Here is a 21962-nt window from a genome sequence, read left to right on the forward strand (position 1 = left end):
TCCTGTGATGCCTTACTTTTCTCTGGGTGGTTCACTTTGGGAGCGAGAGCCAGGCATGGTGTCAGCACCTTGGGCAGCAGTGATACCAGCAGGCAGCTGTGTCCCGTCTGGCCCTGTGCTGGAGGGCGGGGCTTGGGACCTGGAGCGGAGTAGCTTCCTGTCCCGTAGGGCCTCACCTCCCGTGGTTGGGTCGTTCAAGGAGCTGCCCAGGCTCCCGGGCCGCACACCTGACTCCGAAAACCATTCTCCTGATTTGGTGAGAATCTCCTGCTGCTTACGGCACAGGTTGCATACCCACATTACCTACAGGGGTTAAAACAACAAGAGGTGTTTTCAAAGAGAATAATAACTGAATGGAGTTTAAAAAAGAAGTGGTCAGGCATGCCTGTGACACAAAACTCAGTGGTACAGTCCCACATTTACACAACACAAGTCATTTTTACCGAACATCAAGCCAAGAACCAAACATACGCAGTATGATGAACTTTTATGAAAGCAGATAAAGCCTTCACTAAAAGATGTCTTTCTACTCACCTACAATAATTGCTCATCCTAACAGAAAACTAACAATCCTAAGTTCAACACATTAACTTCATGCTTTTCCCTCTCTGTTACTCCAGCTAATCAGAATTTTAGGTGCACTCATATATACAGGTGTGTGCACTCTTAACCATCATGAGTGAACACATCTTAGTGTTTTTTGTATGTTTTAACTACAGAAACACCTTTAAAGGTTGTGTTTTTATGGGCGACTAATAAAAACCTGCTGCCATTATGATCATATTGGTGATATAATAAAAACATCTCAATTGCAAGGGCTACCAACATCACAGTGACACAGTAGTTAAAAAGAGGAAGGCAACATGAACCAAAAATGTAACTGTATGCATATTGGTTTAACCTGTACAATTCTATAAAATGCCCCATTTTAACTATACAATGTTGACATGTTGAGAAGCAATGATAAAACTCTATTCTTCCGCCACTAAATGTGATAACATCATATACTCACATGTTGCCATGGCTACCCGAATATCACCTCACTTCTACAGAAAAACAACAGGATTTATCTCCGTCCGTATATATAATCCCAGCGGTTTATTTTTCAGAGAGTAAATCCAAAACGAGTCAAAACTCAGTCGTCCCTTGTATTCCAGGGTAAAATCTTGACACAATCTGAAAACAAAACCTCCCCGGGTTACGAGGAAAACCCCGATACATTCCGCAGGCTGCCGATGGGATGGACTGTTAGCGGTCAGTTCAGCAGTTAGCAGTTAGCCTTCAGGGCACCAAAGCACATTCATCATGGCCTGATTGAATCCTAGTTGGCGCATGTCCAGACTAATCTAAAGTAAATCCAGTGCCTGCACGGCCCACAGCTGTCAGGCAGCCGCCCGGCTACACACTACTCTCTCTCTCTCTCTCTCTCTCTCTGTCTTTCTCCACCTCTTTACCTCAGCTGAGGGGCCACAGATTAGCGGTGGCTAGTAATCCTTTCAGCTCCTCACCATTATTCAACTCATCATCGGCTGACAATACCAGCTCACAACTCATAACTTCTAACCTATAGCACCCCCGGAGAAGTCTGTCGCCGCTTAAAATGTGATGCTTGTCTATTTGAGGTGTTAGGGTGCAGGTGCTTGGGAATCCAAAAGGAAAAACATCACACAACATATACATTGTCGGTCTCTTCAATTGTTATTGTGTTTCTGTCTTGTGGCTTTTGCTGTTGTGTTGTGGCTTTTGTAGTTGTGTTTTTTCTTTATGTTTTTTTTTTGTTAATGTGCTTTGAGTAAGACGTCTTGGCCACCATACATTTCAGATGGCACACTCCATACACAAAAATAATTTCAGTAGAGGACACTCATGTCACAGATGTGAACATACATAGCAAGTATTTTTATAGCTATAGAAAAAGGCTCATCTCTTTGAGTGGGTTCTGAATCAAACAAGCAAAACCCCCATAGGAAAAGAAAAGTCTCAGTTACAACACAAAACAACAAATAAGGAGCACGCTGGAGTGGTGGAGGTTCTGACTTCATACTGCAGTGTTTTGATCTGCTCATGTAACGGGAAAATAGAGCCAAAGCATGTTGATCGCCTCCTGGTGGCTAGCTGCAGTCACAGACCCCCACCTTTTTTCTCAAAAAAGTCTTGCTATTGGTTGAGCATGTGTCGACGGGACATCGATTCATTTGTGAATCGTGGGAGGAAGTGGAAATGCATCCTCTATTTTTTTATGCAGTCTGTGATGCTTCACTGAGTAGGGCTGATATTAAACTTCAGTATTCTATTAATGCCAACAGAAATGTGTTGGATCAAAGTGCCATGTTTTTGTACAGCTATACTTCTTTTTCACAAAAAAATGGAGGAACACTTGTACTTGTTCAAAAAGGTGATTAGCTTTTTTCCCATTGACAATTTTTTCCCAATTTGAATCAGTTTTTTGTCACAGTGAGTCATGTTCGATGTCACAAACGCACCAGAAACTGAGGTGCGTGTTGCCCGATACAAAAAAATGCTGTTGCAAGTTGTTCACAAGATGAAAATCAATCAACGCAAAAACATTCATGGCTTTTAACGCCCCAACTCCCGGCAGTTCAAACCCTGGGTTCAACAGATTTATTGCAATAGGCTCCAAATACAGTTAGTTTGGTTTGCTTGTCACAGCCAACGAGGAGGAGTAAATGCTCTAATCCACAAACTTAATCCACGAGTGAGAGCATCATATACTGTAGAAGAAAACACATCAGGCTGTTCAAAGCCAGTGTGATCTCAAAGCAAGAGACAAAAAGATCTAATTTTCTAATGGCACGCCTTACTCTGTTTGTAATGTGCTTTAAAGCCCATATTGCAGAGGGGGAGGGTAGAAAACAATAAATGGTTTTAGAACACATGGGCACACACACATCTTCACACACAGACGCATGCACACAATGCATATAATCCTTTACTGGATGATTGTGTGCTGTGTTCCTAGATAGCCTGAAAGATAGTATGGGAATTAATTATGTGTGAACCAAGTGTTTGTGTTTGTGTAGATATGATGCAGAAGCATCACCCAATAGTGTGTGTGTGTGTGTGTGTGTGTGTGTGTGTGTGTGTGTGTGTGTGTGTGTGTGTGTGTGTGTGTGTGTGTGTGTGTGTGTGGACCAGCCGGAGCATGATGTCAGATTCTCAGCAATGCTGACCAATCAGCTCCTTCCGTCCAGGGGCGGCCCGCTTTAGTGTCACCTCGAGTTCATCTCGCTGCCTCACTGCCTGTTGTGGTGCGAGATGTGCCGTGAGAATGTGTTTGTATGTGTGGAGATATGGGTACGCTATGTAGGACATTTTAAAAATGTTCTTGCCTAGAAGAGCGTGGCGTGGGCGACTGCCTGCAGGCAAGATGTGTGTGTGTCTGTATGTGTGGAGAATAAGCAGTGCCATTGCTATCATGTAATAATGTCAACCTCTTTCAGTCTAAAAAATATGCTTTTCCATGGTAACCAAATCACAGAGAAGAGCCAGTGAGGGGAAAAGGGAGAAAGCATGTCATTGGCTACCTTTGAGGACCAACTGGGGATAGCCTGTCCAATTTGGGACAAAAGTAGTGTCCCTAAATAGGGAAAGGCAGATTATTTAAAGTATACTTTTGATAATTTTTTTTACTTTATTTTGATAAATGCATGAAAAGAGAAAGAGGAAGCAGGGTGAGAGAGTGAACACGCTGTTAATAGTCCAGCCGAACGAGAGAGGTGTATATGCTCATGTGTAATGCGCCTTTAATATTTGGCTATCAAACGGCAGATTTTTGGGTCAGTGGTTATGGTTGAGGTTAGGTTAAGGTAAAGGTTACATTAAGTCAGCAGGAAACAAATATAGGTCTCTGTCCCCAAAGGTCACATGTGGTCACATGTGTGTGTGTGGTTGAGTGTGTGTGTGTGTGTGTGTGGTTGAGTATGTGTGTGTGTGTGTGTGTGTGAGTGTGTGTCCCTGTTCGTATTGACACAGGTCTTCTCTCTTTTCCAACTAATTTCTTTTTATTTCCTTTCCTTGCTCCCCTCTCCCTCTTCCCTCCTTTCCTTCCCCCTGCACTCTTTCCTTTTCTCTCCTCTCTTTTAATTATTCTCCTTTCTTTGCCCTTTATTTCCTTTCCCATCCTCTCTTCCTTATCTCTCTTTCTTCTCCTTTCTCCCCTCTCTTTTCCTCGAATTCATTTCTATTTTGCCCTACCCTTTTCATTTCCTTTCTAATTTCCTCTTATATCTGCTCACCTTCTGCCTCAGCTGACACACCTGGCTGACTTTACAAATGAGGACAACACACACCTGTCACTCATACTCCTCTGTCCCCTGGCCTCTTTTCCTTCATCTCCCACCCCCAACACCGTTCCATCCATCTGCTGACAAAATGGTGAAGGCCTGCGCCACCGCAGCTCTGCCGACAGCAGCAGCAGTCAACAGCATTCATTTAAGCCCGAAATGTGTGGACATCAGCTTTTCTTTAAATGGGCAGAATAAATAGGAGCCTTGGGGGTAGAGGAGCAGTGGGGAAGGGGTGTTTGGCTTTCAGTCAGCATGTGCAGTGACCCAACTCTCAACACACACGCACACACACCTCAACAGAATGACATATGAGGCAGCGCTGGGTGTAAACTGCTATCGTTCAGGGAATGGTAAATCCTGAATGGTGGGATGAGAGACGACCGCAAAAAGGCATAATGCTCCATTTCCCCTAATAAGGTAGTAGATCAACCCTGCAAGCAGACCATATGCATTCGGTGGTGAGGGCGGCTGAAAGAAAAGCAGAGCTGTTGTGGCTTTAAATCCACGCGGCTTTTACATTGCTGATGTCAATATCATGGAGAAGACTCTTCCCTGTATGCATTCCCTTCTCTATTGCTCACCACTCTTGAAGCAATTTATTCAATGCTAAGAAGCTAATAATTGTGTTTATGATAATATAAATGTGATTGAAATGTTTATTTTTGTTGGAAAATTACTCAGAAGTAGCACCCTCAGTTTTTCACCTTAGAAATACACGTGCACAAATGTGGGTTTTGGCGCTTCTAAAGGAGCAGTGAAGGGAGGGGTGTATTTGTTTAAAAATATCAACAGTCGTTCCCCAAAATCACTTACTCGACCTTTAATGGAAATCTGTCAATGAACTTTCTCCTTACGTACTAAATTAAAAGGTAATTCTGTGTAGTGAGTATATCATTAAAGGCCCCATATTTTACACCTTTCTGGGATTTAATTTGAGGTATTGGTCCCCCTAAGATGATATATCAGTGGTTTAAAGTCGAAAAAACTGCTTTAATGTGTATTTCCATGTCCTCTCTTCTGCCACATTATTATTATTATTATTATTTAATAATTATGTTATATTATTTTATAATTATTTAATTATTTATGAGCCCCTCCTCTGATTGGCTGACTGCACTTTGAGTGACACGCGACCAGGCCTATCACCTGTTTCATTCTTGCCCGTTGACGATCCCTCTGATAAACACAGTTGAAATTCACGGTGGTATGTTTGGATACATCTGTAGAATACTAGCCACATATTTATAGCAACAAGTCTGCCTGGTGACGCGTTCGATGTGGAGGGGAGGAGGGGGAATTCTGGTGGTGGTGGTGGTGGGAGGGGTGGTGGTGGGATCGGAGGCTGGACTGGTACCAGCTGGGTGGGGCTGAGAGACGAGTGTCACCCAATATGACTCACATGGGAGGAAGTACGAAACGCGACGTTTCTATAACATATTTGTTGGAATGAACTGAGTGAAAAAGTACGCGGAGTGATTGTTGTCATACTTTGAGGGTCAGTACTGACCCCCTACAAGATATTACGGATAGTTCAAGTCCAGCAAATGTTTTTTACACAATATGGGTCCTTTTAAACAGTAATGCAATACTTAATCTGAAGATAAAACTGTAAAGGAGCAGACCAGAAACATCTCATTCCTCAGGACACAGTCCACACCACCACAATATGCAGGGTTTGTCTAAAAAAGCCAAGTCATTATTTTAGTGTTTACTTTATAATTGTGTGGTGCATTCCCCATATTATCTTCTATCTTCTAATCGATGCTGCTAAAAATCCTGATGATGTTTTCTTACACCTGACATCTATTGCACTTCTGTCTGTCCTGAGAGAGGGATCCCTCACATGTGGCTCTCTCTGAGGTTTCTACATATTTTTACTTGTGAAAAGGGTTTTTAGTAGTTTTTCCTTACTCTTGTTGAGGGTTAAGGACAGAGGATGTCACACAATGTTAAAGCCCTATGAGACGAATTGTTATTTGTGAATGTGGGCTATACAAATAAACTTGATTGATTGATTGATTGATTTAATGACGCCTCATTTCACCATTGAAATTCTTACATAAAATGTTAATTTTGTACAAACATATTTTAGTATGTCTGGAAAACAAAGACTTGAATTCACATGTAGGCTTTCACTTAGTAGTCATGACTTTTCAGTGAAGGTGATAGGAAAAAAAGCTGTTACAATATTACAAAACACAAGTATTAACAATGCTGCTTGTCCTGAGGATGAAGGCTGTTTCAGTCATCTATCTTCAGCCTCATACAACAAGTGGTAGCAGTTATGTCGGGAGAAATAGCGGAAAGACGGAATTTAAGAGAGAGATTGAAAGAGGGGAATAAAAGTTCAATGTATATATGCTTCACAAATAGGAAATTGAGAGAGAGAGAGAGAGAGAGAGAGAGAGAGAGAGAGAGAGAGAGAGAGAGAGAGAGAGAGAGAGAGAGAGAGGTGTGTGTGTATATGTTCTGTGTGTGTGTGTGTGTGTGTATGAGTAGAGCGGAGTGTAGTAGGAGGAGCAGAGAGCATTGGGTTAGTCATCTATTACTGAGGAACATGATTGAAATTATACAGTGCATCCTCCCTTCCAGTAAAAAGTGCAGTGTCAGCTTGATGCTGTGAGCGAGCGAGACTCTGTGTGAGACTATCTCAGTGTGAATCTGAGTATATGTGTGTGTGTGTGTGTGTGTGTGTGTGTGTGTGTGTGTGTGTGTGTGTGTGTGTGTGTGTGTGTGTGTGTGTGTGTGTGTGCGTGCGTGCGTGCGTGTGTGCATCAGTGGTAGAAAGTGGGCCACACAGGGGCCATATACTTACAAAGAAGCATCACCCAATAGTGTGTGTGTGTGTGTGTGTGTGTGTGTGTGTGTGTGTGTGTGTGTGTGTGTGTGTGTGTGTGTGTGTGTGTGTGTGTGCGTGTGTGGGCCACACAGGGGCCATGTACTTACAAATAAATATAAGAGCTGAAGTGATGTGCTAAATGATTCATGAGAGAATAATACTCTTTGTTTCACCCCACAAATAGCACAAGGCATATACGGCCCAGATTATCATACAAAATCCTTAATTTGGTTTAAATTACTATTAATATTGGTACAGGAGATCGAGATCACCGTGCTTCCTATGAGCTTGACTTAAATTGCGTGATTACGGTATATTCAGTACTTGTATAAATTTGTGTGCGTGTGTGTATGTTTGTGTATGTTTGTGTGTGTTTGGTGCAAGCGCCAATCTGCACTCCACTAGGAGGCAGTGCTCGTCTACAAAGGATAAAAATTGGTGAGTGGTTGGTTCAGTTTCTGGAGGCCATCTGGAGCTGACATTAAGCAGACATAGACAAGCACTCAGCCATTAACAAGCTATAACACCAGTATAAGAGTAATAGCAGGGCAAGTTGACACAGGGCTTTGAAATACACATCAGCTCCTGCACACACTTCAGGTATAGCTTAGCCTTTCCGGCACATACTGAAATTAATTTAAACTTGAAACTGTTGGCATGTAACGAGGTATTTGTTTTGTGTTTTCGTCAAATAAGTGACCATTAGATCCAGATAAAGAAAATATCCACCCAGCAGACGTGGAGGAGAGGTACACCCAGGACAGGGGTGGAAATATAACAACATTATTCTATGCTTTAACTTCAAGCACAGGAAATGTAATAGCTTTTCACATACACTATGTCAATTCTGCCACTTGAGGTCTCTCAGTAAAACAATAACAAAAGACCTAATTTGAAAACATCATGGAGCTGCTTGGGATAATGGGAGTTGTTGTCTCACCACCATTGCTCATGAAAATCAACGCAACTCAGGCCAAATCATGTTCACAGATAAATGTATGTATTAAAGTTTTATTCATGTTACACATCAAGCGGCAATGACTAAACATCATCCAGTGATCCATCATGTTTGACCAATACTAACAGTAGAAGAAACGGTAGCTCAATGGCTAACTTGCTAAATGTGTGTTTTCCTCTATCATAATTGTTTGCCCCGGAGGGTACAGCAGAAGCTGGCAAAACCACGGGTAAAGCAGATATGACGCAAATCAAAGACTACTATAATGAAATGTCAGATTTCTCTGGATTTGAACACTGTTGGAAACATTTAGGCTCATTTAAGTACACAAGTCAACAAAATTTTAAATAAAGGTCTATTTGTTTTAATGAAGACTTGTTACTTTGATCTTTAAGAGCAATCATAACTCATATGAACTCTATTGGGCCCAAATAACCTATTCTCTCCATTATTCCTTTTTCTTTTAAGGCAAGAAACCATGCACAGCAATACCAGTAAAACGATGACTGCATGTGCTACAACAAGAACCGACATTTGCCAACCCCTCCCTTCATGATAACATGACAGCTATGCCATAGTTAAAACTTAGCCGACAGCTATTTTAAATCAATATTTTTAAAAACCAATTTAAAAATGTCTTTTTTCAGTTCAGGTAGACAAAAACGTCTTTATGCGTGGACCAATGAGGAGGCTGCAATGGAATTAACACATGAAACAAGCATTTGCTCTCCTTCACCAAACTTTCCAATACATCCATTTATTACACTTTTTCTTTTTTGGAGCTTTGATGGTTTGACTCCTTATTTAATAACCCCATTCCATTACCCCCTCTTCTTCTGCAGTGGTATAATGGCACCTGACTGGACAATTAGCGACATCTGCTGCCTATCTCATTGAACCAATTCCTAATTGTTGCATAATAGTAGTGGATGTAGTTCTGCTGCTTTAATAAAACGTGGTTAAAATGTGCGGATCATTTGAAAGGAACCCGCTTATGTTCCTACTGACTCTTTTAAAAAGGAGAAAACAGATCGTCCTAAAGGCAAAAGCTTGTACATTACTTTTATATCCCAAGGGAAAGACCTTTAGGACATTCACTAATCTTGAGTAGATGGAGCTTTGACCCAAAACTAGTAAAATACCCATCAGAGATACTATTTAATACTAACTACACAACGCATTCAGGGTTGTCAATCCTTTCTATTCTGACACTTCTGCCTTCCCTCGGAGCATTTATAAAGTGACTCCTGAGCACCAGGCTGTGCAACATCCCAAACTAAAGCTCCCTCACATTCCCTTCAATGTGTCTTTGACAGGACGCAGCAGTAACAACACGTTTGCAGTGACCAAGCATTGGGAAGTGGTAAGTGGACAAAGTGGAACACATACAGTACCTGGGCCCCTCCCATCTCCCTATGGCAAGGCTGGTCTGGTCTCAAACACACAGGCAGGGAAAGCATGCACAGGCATTGTGCATTCATAATGCATTCAGATAAATGTTTGTAGGGTAGAGTGCTTTCTTATAAGCATGCCAGCTGAAATGCCAATCTATCATCATTGGTTTTGCCAAGGTTTTATCCCATTATATTATATACTGCCCCCTCCCAGCACAGCCATGCCTACAGCCATAGGAAGAGGGGTCAGGATGGGTCAGACAATTCAGACGCCCCTGCAGACAGCCTATGTTACGGCTCATGCTTGCTCTGCCCACTGTGATCAAATTGCAGGGTCTGCATTCATTCTCAGAATTAGAGTAGTGATGCAGGATCACCCTGGGACAGCTTATCTACTAGGATCTGTCACACAGAAAACGGATTGTGGGTCTGAATTCCTGTTCTGATGCTGTGAATGAGAACAGACCCGAGTGTGGAGGGGAGACAATAGTGGTGACCCATGCAGCGAAACTCAGCGAGCCTTACCCTGTCCTTCACTATGACACACTTTGCAGGGGGAGGAGACAGACATGGGACACATAGTTAGACAGGGTTTATGCTGGAGAAAAAATCTGCTGAGGACACAATAGATCCAGTTGGCTCCGCCCCACAAAGTACAGTCATTTCTCTGAAAAACCATAGTTAACAGAAACTATGAACTATCAGCTACTGGCTTCACCCCGACCCAGTAGCTTAGTCTCTTGCAATTGATATTGATGTTTTCTTCAACACCTTTTCTTTGGGCTGTGACATTGCAGGTTTGGCCAACACAACGCCAAAGAAACTAAACATATAGTTTACATCACCTCTCCGGGGCAGAAGTCGGTGTGTAAGCGGACAATCTCACCTCCAGATTTGAACACGGTCAGCATTTGTGTGGCACAAACATCACATTCACAACACAGAGAGAACAAAAAATAAAATGCTAACCACTTTGTCTTCCTTTGATGCATGCAGTCCAGGTAGCAGTGAGAATTGAGAAAAGTGAGGTATGAAGTGGAGCAAGGAAGGAAAGGGAAAAAATGAAAGAGCATAAAAGGATATAAGAAACAGAGATGAATAGAGTTTGTGACAGATCGTGAGAGAAGAGGGGAAAGGAGGATGTGGTGCAAACATTTGTTATTTACATTGGGCAGAACTCATACACAAACTTCATATTCAGTGACAGAGTCTGAGGCGGCGGTGGGGACGACAGTATGGGAATGTAAGTGACCACTGACATGTTTGGCTGCAGCGACATGCATGACCCAGCTTGGCATGACCTGGGTGTGACTCATGACCTGTGACAACATCAGTATGAATCACAGCTCCTCAAAACCAAGAGAAAACTGGGACAGCAACAGCAACATGGAGTACTTTCCTGCACCACCCTCATCTTAACGTAAACTCCTTTTCTGGAACAAAACCCTTCAATGTCTTTTAATTTTCATATATCCGCGTGTAAGAGCTGCTTAGTTCCTGCTTTAATAAAAACACCTACAATTATATATAAGGCAAAACTAAAAAAATCTTTTGAATTGTCATTGAGCTACCTAATATTTTTTTTTATTGAATCTTTCATCTGATCTCAAGATACTGTAAAGAGGTTGTTGTTTTTATATAATTCTTAATTTCATCAATACCGTAGATCAATAAAACTACAATTTGACAAATTAAATATTCAATTACTTTTTGTATGATATAATATGTCCATTACCACCATGTTAGGCAAGGGGAATGCTCATGGCATGATCAGTGTTTGGATGATGTTTAGCCTGTTGCTGTGATGCCTTCTGCAGGGCACAGGGCAGCACTGCACAGCTCTGCCAATAGGAATTGATTAATTATTACAGTAAGCTGCCTACGAGCAAATACAACTTAATGGCCTCATATTTTTACCCATATCTTTTATTTTACTGACCCTTACAATGCCATAATTGTGCGTTGTGTGTGACATCTTATCTGAGAAAGGATTTTCAAAGTTTTCTTTTATAGAACCTAGGACAGAGGCAACCACAACCAAGACTAAAGCAGCTTCATCCCTTCCATAGCATCCCTACCACACACACACACACACACACACACGCACGCACGCACGCACGCACGCACACACACACACACACACACACAAAATACATACACACACACAAAATACATACACACACAATACAGACACACACACTCAAATTAACACATATACACACAACCTTTCACAAATATACACGCATAAAAGAAAATAATAAATGTTCTCTTATCCTTTATGAGGATTTTATAAATCAAATTGTGCCATGATCTGTTTTGGTTAAGTGGTTAAATTAAGTAGTTGCATTTTCACAAATCCCTTTGAAAGCTTAAGCTTTCCATAATAAAACATTCCTTATTTGAAAAAAAATACTGATTTATGTTATTTTGATTCTTTTCATTCAGCCGAATGTTTAGCTTTATTTGTGTTATTTATAGATCACATTGACTCCATGCTGGTCTCTTGTTTTCCACATTACAGCCTGCCTAATATTAATGACTTTACCATCAGGGATACTATGTTTATCCCCAGGCCTTTGAGTTCATGTGGTGCCAGTGTGAGAAGAGGTCCAGCTGGGATGGGCGGATACTGAACAGATTGGGGACCAGCAGGCCAAGGGTGTAGTGGCCGTGTCCAGGTAACAGAGTCAGGAGGAGGTCCTCTCTCTTGGGTTGGAGGGGAGCCCAGAGAACGTTTAGATGGCAGAGGGCTGGGACTTAAAATAGCTCAACCATGTTTGGTTTATGGGTGGAGGCCAGACTGATCCAATCTGGTAGTCAGGTCTAAGATTCTTCTTAATGGTTTGGATTTGCTGTTATAGTGTGGGCCATTGATGTATAACAGTGTTGCCTGTTGTTTGCAGCGTAAGTGTAGCACTACTCAGTGTCTTTTTTCTTTTTAGCCACTTTGACTTTATTGATTAATGGCTTTATCTAATCTCCAGTAGGTGCTATCGAGTGAGATATATCACAAGTACAAGTTCAACTAACTTGACACACACACTCTTTTGATGATCATTTGAATTTTGCTGATTTGGATCCATATTAAACATGGAAAATACCTTATTGGTGCCAATAGGCATATTTTTTAATAATTTTTTATTGTGAGCATCTTTGCAAACTGATTGTCATTAAGCTTAAAGCACCGCATAAGTTCAGCCTCACAACAGTGGCAGTTCTAGGGGTTTTCCATATAAGGCGCCATAGAAGAGCTATAATTTACACAGAGGGGCCAATGATATGTTCAACATCCCTCACAATTCCTAATTCAGTAAGGTGCACTTTTAAGTCATTCCTTGTTCACTTTTATAGCTCTATAGCTTTGGGCAAAGACACACATCATTGAATATGTTTTGAATAGTGTTCATTGTTCAAGTACATTGTGTTCTTTAAATAAGCATAGAAAAAAAATCTTAACAAATTGTTAGAATTATTAGTAGTATTGTTACTAAGTGACTTCTTTATTAAAATAACATTTATAAATCACAATAACTTTCCCAGCTACACTGCCACCCTCTTTTTTCAAAGCAAAATCAGATACATTTTTAATGGCGAAAGAGTTCACCACTCAATAAAATCAAATACTCACTGCCAATAGGCTTGACTGATGTCTGTCCATATAACTTCAGTATGTCCCAAAACAGTTTCCATTTTTTTTTCATGTTTTGACTAGTGACGTTCGATATTTACCTTCGTCAATTGGAATTAGTGAAAGCCATTTTGGTGAAAATAAGTGGATGATGCTGCAAGTGTTGTTTGAGAAATTGTTTAGCTACGGTCTTTGCTGTAAAACCAGGTTGGAATGTGATTGTTCTAAATGAACGATGGCAACTGTTGTCCCTCACAACAAGCCTTTTTGTTTTTCTCTAAGCTGTTTTCAGTAGTAGTTTTTATGGAAAGGTTTTCACTGGCCCTGGTCTTTGTTAGGACACGTTGCTTGAGGGGAGCAGCCCTGTCACTGTGGGACATGCAGGCTTGATGGCTGCAGTGCAGTCACAGGACACACAGGACAACACAGATGCTGTAACTGGTGTGCTTTCACGATCAAGTGATCTCAAGTGTTTCACTTTATAACCATTCCACAACACCAACACTGCAGCCTCAGACTTAAAATGAGCTGATGACTGGGGCCAAGCCATTCTCCCAATACACTTTGGTCTCACCAAAGTGTGACCAGGGTGCAAAAAAGCAGACGTCAACAAACACACAGAAGCGGAAGGACCAACAGTACAACTACAGCCGGAATGAGGTGAGCACAAGAGGAGGAAAGAGGATGTCAGAGGTCAAGTTTCTCACATTGTTGGAGCGCAGAGAGACCCGCCCTCCACAGCGAGCACAGAATTTGGTCTGGCAATAGGAGCAGTGGTGACCGCAGCCGTCAGCAAACTTGGTCTTGCGGCAGATTCCGCAGGTGGGCGCATCGTCCTTCTGCTGGGTCGGCTGACGCCGTGTGTCCCCCCCGATGCGACGCACCTCCTGTTTGTAGCTCTCAAACTGCTGGTGCAGTGTTCTAAGAGAGGGGGAAAAGAAAAGTTGTACAATGTCCGTTAGTTGAACATCATGGACTCAAAAAATATTACTAATTTATCTTCTAGCACAGTTCAGATCGTCCTGTATCCACACATTTACAAAAACTCAAACAGAAAAGGACCTGGAGGGATTTATGAATCAGTGATAAAAAATTTTTAACGAATAAACAGAAACACAGAAACACAAAGCAGTGTAATGCATGTGTGTGTTTGAGAACAACAATTCAGTTGGGGCTAAATCACCGGCAACTAGTGATGGGAAGTTCGGATCTTTTTACCGACCCGGTTCTTTGAATCTCGTTCAGTAAAAAGAACAAATCTTTTTTCGAGTCACTCGTTCATTTCAACGGGGGGGGGGGGGCTGCGCAACGGGACTGTTCCATAGGCTCAGTCAAGGAAGCAGAAATGATTCGTTCACTTCCCTACTGGGTCTTCGGGTACGAGTCTTTGGATCATTTATCACGTGACCTGCATTGGCTCAGTAGAGGAGCGCTGGAGCTGGAGCGAGGGGCGTTCATGGTCTCCCGGAGAAATGAACACTCTGCGTTTTTAGTATAGAAAAACGTGAATTATATTCGTTCACAAGTCATAATGACTGGTTTTGTTATTTACACTTACAGTTTACTGCAGATCATATTTTTTAAAGTAAACCTATTAAATACAGTACAACATTACAGTTTGTATGGTTTGAAATTGTCATTTATTATCATACTGGCATTTAATTATCACGGCAAACAATTACACTGCACTAAACTGTAAGTGTTAATGTAAAGTGAAAATAACAAAATCAGTCTGTATGACTTGTGAACGAATATAATTCACGTCTTTCTATACTTAAAACACAGAGTGTTCATTTCTCCGGGAGACAGTGAACGTCCCTCGCTCCAGCTCCAGCGGTCCTCTACTGAGCCAATGCAGGTCACGTGAAAAATGATCCAAAGACTCGTACCCGAAGACCCAGTCGGGAAGTGAACGAATCATTTCTGCTTTCTTGACTGAGCCTATGGAGCAGTCCCGATGAGCAGCCACAAGAAAATGAACGAATCTCTCATTGAGAGGACTCGTTACTCCCGAGTCCTTGTAAGGATTCGTTCATAGTGAACGAATCGTTCACGACCGACACATCACTACCGGCAACAAGAGCACCATCACTCTCACAAAAATCATGCACGCAATAAAAATAAACTTCGGCTCAGTATTGCTCGGTGGCTCACAGCCTTTCCCCTCTGCTTCCTGGGATGTCTTAGCCTGGGTGCCAGACGAACTTAGCCCCGCCCACAACATTTGTTGTACGGGAAGTTCGGTCTGGAGTCGCTCCGTTGGGGAGAAACTATGCTCCAAACCGAAGCGGTTCGATCCAATCAGATCGTCAGGGCGGGCTTTATACGATGATTGACAGATGATCTACAGTGACGTAATCAACCACGTCACCAAAGAGCGCTGCCTGCCGAGCTGAGACATAGACATATATAGTGATCTCTCTCAGAGCCTCGGTATCGGCGGGTCGCGGTCCCGGGTCGCGGTCCCGGGTCCCGGTAGCGAGGCTCTGAGAGAGATCCGTCGCGGGCTTCTTCACGCCGCCGCCGGCCGGGGCTCTCACGAGCAGCCCTGGTCTCCAGCTGCTTCCTGGGGGCTTTGCCTCCGGTGGATATACGAGCGGCATTTCCATTGATTTATTTAGAGAGTGAATCAACTCCTGAAACAGACAACTGACAGCAACTATGCGTCGCTTGACATACGTCACATATTACGTTGCTCTGATTGGTTGTAGGTCTATCCAATTGAGCGAAGAGACATTTGGTTTCCTGGTTCGGTTGAAACACGCCCCATAATCACAGCCCAATGGAGCGGTCTCAGACTCATATTCTGACTAGAATAATGAGTATGACAACGTCAGGCTAGGGATGTCTATGATTGATTGAAAACCCAAGTGTGAATTGAAAATCAGGACATGTGGAAACATGCACAATGTTGTCTCAACACAACTGTCAAAAGAATACAGCATAAGCATACCATGGCTCTAATATAGGGGACCCAGACAGGCATTTTAATTACTTCGCTGAATGAGAGAGATAGAGAGGAAGGAGATGGCTTCATTCACAGCCTTTTAGTTAATTTGCCTGTTTGTGGAACTAGACAAACTCTGGTTAATTCTCTGGCAATACACTGACTTCACAGTCGTGTCTGCAAGTCATTTGCGAAAACTGAGACATCTAGACCATGTAGCACACTGGCATTTATACATTTGCATATTTGGTGAAGTAAAAATGAGGCATTCACACTGAATCTCTTCACCCTCAAAAGAAAGTTTATAAGTGGAAGGCTGACTATTAGCAGAACATTGAACACCTCGAGAAATCCTGCAAAAATTCTTAAAATACAAGTGTAACAGAGCAGTTGATTAACTAGAATCTATAATCACAAGATGCATTGTCGCAAGGCAACTTTCAACTTAGTCATTTTGTCCAACCAACAACCAAACAATCCAAAAATACTCCGGTTAAATTGATCACCTGGCAATGTTGAAAGTAGACATGTCCTCCTGTCTAAAGGTCGCTCAGCTGCTGGCTAGGAAAGAGGTAGAGTACATAAAAGCTGATCTGTTGTCAGCAGCTTTTTTTGGTCGACATAAAACCAAGAGCTGTCCTCCACCATCACCCATCTGAAGTCCATTGACGATGTGCCTTCGCTGAATACTGATTTTCAGAGTACGATTCGAGAAAAGCTTTCGTTTTACAAAAAAAAAACCCATCAACAAAAGTTTACACAAATGCCACAAAATACAAAGTTCTACAGTCAATAGAACTATTTCTATTCCAGGGAATGAATAGACAGAGGTAGTTCTTCTTCACTACAGCCTTTCTAGCTGCCTGTGGAGAGTGCTATGGAGCAGACACAGCAGACTGTCACCAAACACAGTTGGACCAGGGAGGTGACGAGCAGACTGGGACACATCTTGGCCAATCAGCTGACATGGGCAATGGTTGGGACAGTAATTATGTCACAGGAAATGTTGAATGAAATGTGTACTTTCTGTAAAAAATACCCTGTTAAGGTTACAGAACTCTGTAACACAAAGCCTAAGCATCGTATATGGTTTTTGCAAAAATTTGCTGAAGGTGTGTAAGGAGAGCCTGAAAGATAACCTCGTACAAATTCAATACATGGTAATCAGAATACAGTTTAATATTTAAAATCAAGATTATAATAGTTTGCATTATCTGTTCATTATCTGCTTGCTATTCAAACTGGTTTCCTATCAAGCTACCCACTAAGTCAAGTACTTAGTCCGTGAACTGTAGATGAACCTGTTAGCATTGCCAGTATAGTAGCTATAGCTTTGTTAAACAACCATTTGGGAACCCCTAACCTTTGGTATGTGAGCTAGCGTCTAGATAATCCGAACCCTGTTATTTATATCAACTTGACTCATTTGATCTTATGGAAAAACAGATTAGGTAAGAACTGCCCTATCTGGTGCTATATTTTGAGAGGATTATTTGCATGACAACAAGAATTATTCCATTAAAGTACAAAATTCACATTTTTGATTGTTTTGATTTTGATGTTCTCTAGTGGAAATTAATGTGTGAAGTCTATAAATTCAAATACATTAATGGAATGTATTAATATGAATTGCACATATATATATGCAATATTATCTTTCACTCAAAACTATTTAAAGAAGTCTTTGATTGAGCTGAAATGATAAATGGATTCTAGAGTCGACACAAACCTAAACTAAACTAATCCGTATGTAATTCTAATGGAAAAAGGACATGACACAGCTACAGCAGCAACGTCATCAAAGTGACATTTGACCCCGAGAAGCTATCTATCCTGCCAATGGGAGTCCAGAGGCTGAGCCAAGCCCAGGCACCATGGGAACAGCTGTCAGAAACAGAGGGTGCACAGGCAGTTGTCATGGCAACATGGTGGCATCAAGTGCTGGGTGTCAGCAGGAGTCAGTGCACCAGCTGTTGCTGTTCTTAGAGCCATGGTTTCATCAGTCTTTTCTACTGCTTCCACACATTCAGCAGACATGCATTGGTAAGGCAGCACAAGGTGACTTTTTAAATATAAAAATAAAATGGTGTTCTCAGCCTAAATCACGAGGGAGCTCTGCAGCAGTGAGGAGTGTCTCATCCTCTTTGACGAAAAATTTATAACGTCTTGTCTGGCCTATAATTTCTTTAGAAAAAGTATTTCAACACAAAAGTGTCTCATGGATGTCAGTGAACATTCATTAAAATCTAGACCCAACAACATTAGATGTTTTATAGAATGTTCTCATATACCTTGATTTTAGTAACGTTCATAATTTGTCAAAAGAATGTTGTTGTGGTTTTAACTGTTTGTTTGTTTTGGCCATTTAGGGTCAGTAAAACCAGTTTAAGACACAACACTGACATACTTTCATGTCAATATTAGACTCATGGTCCTTAATGTTTGATTCATGCTTCTGTGCCATTGAATTCACTTTTTTTTTGTTGCTCTTTCTTGGCCTCCACCAACGAGAATAACTATAACGGCTATTTTGAACAGAATTTATATGGACAGCTCAGGACAGCCGCCTGCTACCACTGGAAACTATGCTGGTGAAACTGAAGCATAACTGTAAAGATGCTGCCTGAAAACCAAGACAAGGAGCTGAAAGATGCAAAAAGGTTTAACAAAGCCCATTTCATGTGGTTAATATGGAATATTGATTCATCCAGCTTCAAATCATAATCACTGCATTTGTATCTGTAGCCTAGTTCTTAGTTCAGACAAACAAAGACAAACGTTATGGCTCCAGTTTTCTTTCTCCATTTTGGAACTGCTTCACAGTGCATCATGTCAGTGACAAAGAATGTGTCATGGTAACATGCTCTCACCAAGGGTGCAAAGGGAAAGTGTCAGACTGGCACAGAACGGTGAAATCCACAAATATAGATATTCTGCACAATTTCTGTGAAGTAACTATATGAAAATACAAACACCTACAGTCTTCACCGAACATGTGCAACCTCACCAACCACACATTGTTAAATGTGCACCCAATTAAAGGACAATGATTAGTCCCAATTTCTGAGATCCCCGTCCTCTGAGTCAGCACACAGCTCCTATAGTCATCCTTATCCACTCTGTGAGACACAGGGAGAGATGTGTTCTCTGGTAAGGACAAGTTCTTTGTGTTCACTCTACTGTGTGTTCATTGACTACATGCCCGAACCTCACTGTGGGTCAGCCACCATTCCTGGGATCACAGGTGGGGGAGGAGCACAAAAATATTTTGCTGCAGCAGATAAAATCTTTCTTCAACTGATTTCCCTCAAAAACAGGCAGCGAATATTTGCATTGTTAGTCACTTGTGTAGATGAACTCACAACACTTCTAAAAGTCCCATGTCCTTTTTTCCAGTTAACTAATTTCTTAAACGCCTGAATTATGTTGTGCTGCTAATGTTAACTCTTTACTGAATATACAGTGTGCTGGTGTGTGGACTTGAGAGGTGAAATACACAGGTTCCTCTACCACTACAAATACAGACACATTCAATCACAGAAAGCCATCCTGTCAAAATGGATCCAGCAGGCTGACCAATAGGAGCCTGGGGTGGACAGATGGGTCAACACATCACATGGATTTTATACAGGAGACTGTTGTTTCCAATGAGAAACAACATCTGACATCTGACAGTGAAGGTCCAAACAAACTGCATCCTCCAATCAGTGACGGTACCACTCCATGTTTATTGCTGTAACCATGCCACAAGGTAAACACACCTTTTGGATTGGATTGTTGAGGAATTCACACAATTTGTTATTGTTCCAATTCCCTGGTACAGACCTTTTTTCCCTGAAGATGTTTTTGACTCATAATATGTGTCCTTGCTTCGCCTTGGGGTTCATTACGTGTGTCATGTTCCTCCCTTCCTTCTCTTTCTCTCGGTTTACTGGCGGATTTTCACCAACTCTGTTACTCCCGGGACCTGGCAGCAGGAACTCCTCGGCTCCCAGATCAAGGCTGAAATTTGCTGCATATCCAGTTGTCAGAATCCTTTCCCATTAAATTAAAGCCACACTTTCAACCATTTAGTTTTAAGCATTTTGTTTTTATGTCGACTTGAGTTTGTGAAAGCTACTAGCTAAATGTAGGTAAACACCACAGGCTGCCAGAGCCAGAGTGTGTTGTCATCAGAGTTACGTGCCGTATTAACTAGACACATGCAGTGATGTTTATAGTGCCTGTAAGCAGAGCAACTTTTTCAGTACAAAGCTCATGCACTGAACTGAGGCACGAGAATCAGCGTAGTGATTCCATCCTGTAGGAACCGGCCATGTAGGAACCGGTACCTGATTTCTGTACCCAACCCTACACATACACACCCAACCCTGTAATGTTGCAACAGAATTTGTGACTACATTTCTATAAAAGCATAATCTACTGTAATGTGTTACGAACACTGTTGGCATGTGGCCATAGCAGACGGTGACCAGAGGAGTTCAAGTGGTGTGAACCAGCTGAACTGTGGCTGTCTCCTCTCGCTAGGTCAATGCCATGGGCCAGGAGGGACAGCCAGAGAGCCAGATGTGAGTAGCCCTGCTTTGGCTTTGTCAAAACAAGTGTGCAAATGAAAACACATACATACACATATACACACACAGACCCACACACATGCAGCCTCAAAAAAAGTAAAAGACATAAAACCTAAGCATGTACAGGTTTGAATTGTCCTAATGCTACAAATATTCAGCTGATCATGTCCAAGAAATCTCTCCCTCCCTCCCTATCCTGTTTCGTGTCTCTTCTCTTCCTTCTAACCATCTCTCTCCACTGGTGTGGAGTTGTTAACTAGCACCGCTATGAATACATTGCCCAAGGATGGAAAAAGGAAGGCTCTTTCTGTGTGTGTGTGTGTGTGTGTGTGTGTGTGTGTGTGTGTGTGTGTGTGTGTGTGTGTGTGTGTGTGTGTGTGTGTGTGTGAGAGAGAGAGAGACTATTTCTATTTCTGTCCCATCAGCTGGTTCCTGTTGACGCCAAGACTTTCTCTGTTGGAGATACAAAAAGTTAAAGAAATAGTTTGTATGCTTCTGCAGAAATAGCTGAAACTGTCATATCACAAAATGTGATGAGACAGAATGGTCTTTGTTGGGCATTAGACTCTGCAAAAAAAAGTAATAAAGATGCTCAAGATAAAAGAGCACACGTGAAGTGACATGTGTGTCCTGCTTGAGATTTAATGACCTAAAGAAGAAGCCTTTCACAATAGCATCTGAGGTAACAGACCAGAATCATTCATGAATGCAGACTATTTATTAATATTCAAGAAACCTTCCATCTCTCTCTCTGTTTCTTACACCAGAGGGTGCAAGTCCACTTGTGCAGATTTGGCCGAATTGAAACAGAATAGACCTGCTCCTGTCGGCCATTATATTGTACAAGTTCATCATTAAGATCGGAAGGATGCATTGTTTCTGGGCAGCTGTGGTACAGGAGAAAGAGCAGGTCATCCACTAACCAGAGGGTTGGCAGTTTATCCCCGTCTCCCCCAATGTGCATGCCATGTCCTTGGGCAAGATACTGAACCCCATGATATATGATAGAGAAAGTGATGCACGTGCGTGAATGGGTGGATGGCAAAACTGTACTGTAAAGTGCTTTGAGTGGACATTAAGACAAGAACATTTAATAACGTGATTGATAACCATATTTTTGCGGGTCAGGTGGTGCAGATTGACTGAGGTATGTGCACCCTGACACACATCACTCTTAGCATCTACATCCTACTTACAATAGACAGCAAAGCTTCAGCATATTTCTAGGATCATTCATATTTGCCTGAGAAGAAAACACATAATTTGCTTCTTGCCACAAGATTTCCTCCTTTAAATTCTATTAAATTTTAAAAAA

General features: G+C 41.8%; 1 protein-coding gene across 1 annotated transcript in view; it reads right to left on the reverse strand.

The window, feature by feature from the left end:
* The window catches only part of rims1b (regulating synaptic membrane exocytosis 1b), a 73883-nt gene that overhangs the window by 36723 nt on the left and 15198 nt on the right, over positions 1 to 21962 (reverse strand). The window contains exons 2-4 of the mRNA XM_061085573.1: positions 13834 to 14047; positions 10468 to 10479; positions 17 to 303 (exon numbers count right to left, since the gene is read on the reverse strand). Of these exons, the coding sequence (XP_060941556.1) occupies positions 17 to 303; positions 10468 to 10479; positions 13834 to 14047 (513 nt within the window). The remainder of the gene's footprint in view (positions 1 to 16; positions 304 to 10467; positions 10480 to 13833; positions 14048 to 21962) is intronic.

The sequence above is a fragment of the Limanda limanda genome, chromosome 2 (assembly GCF_963576545.1).
Source record: "Limanda limanda chromosome 2, fLimLim1.1, whole genome shotgun sequence".
Classification (NCBI taxonomy): Eukaryota; Metazoa; Chordata; class Actinopteri; order Pleuronectiformes; family Pleuronectidae; genus Limanda; species Limanda limanda.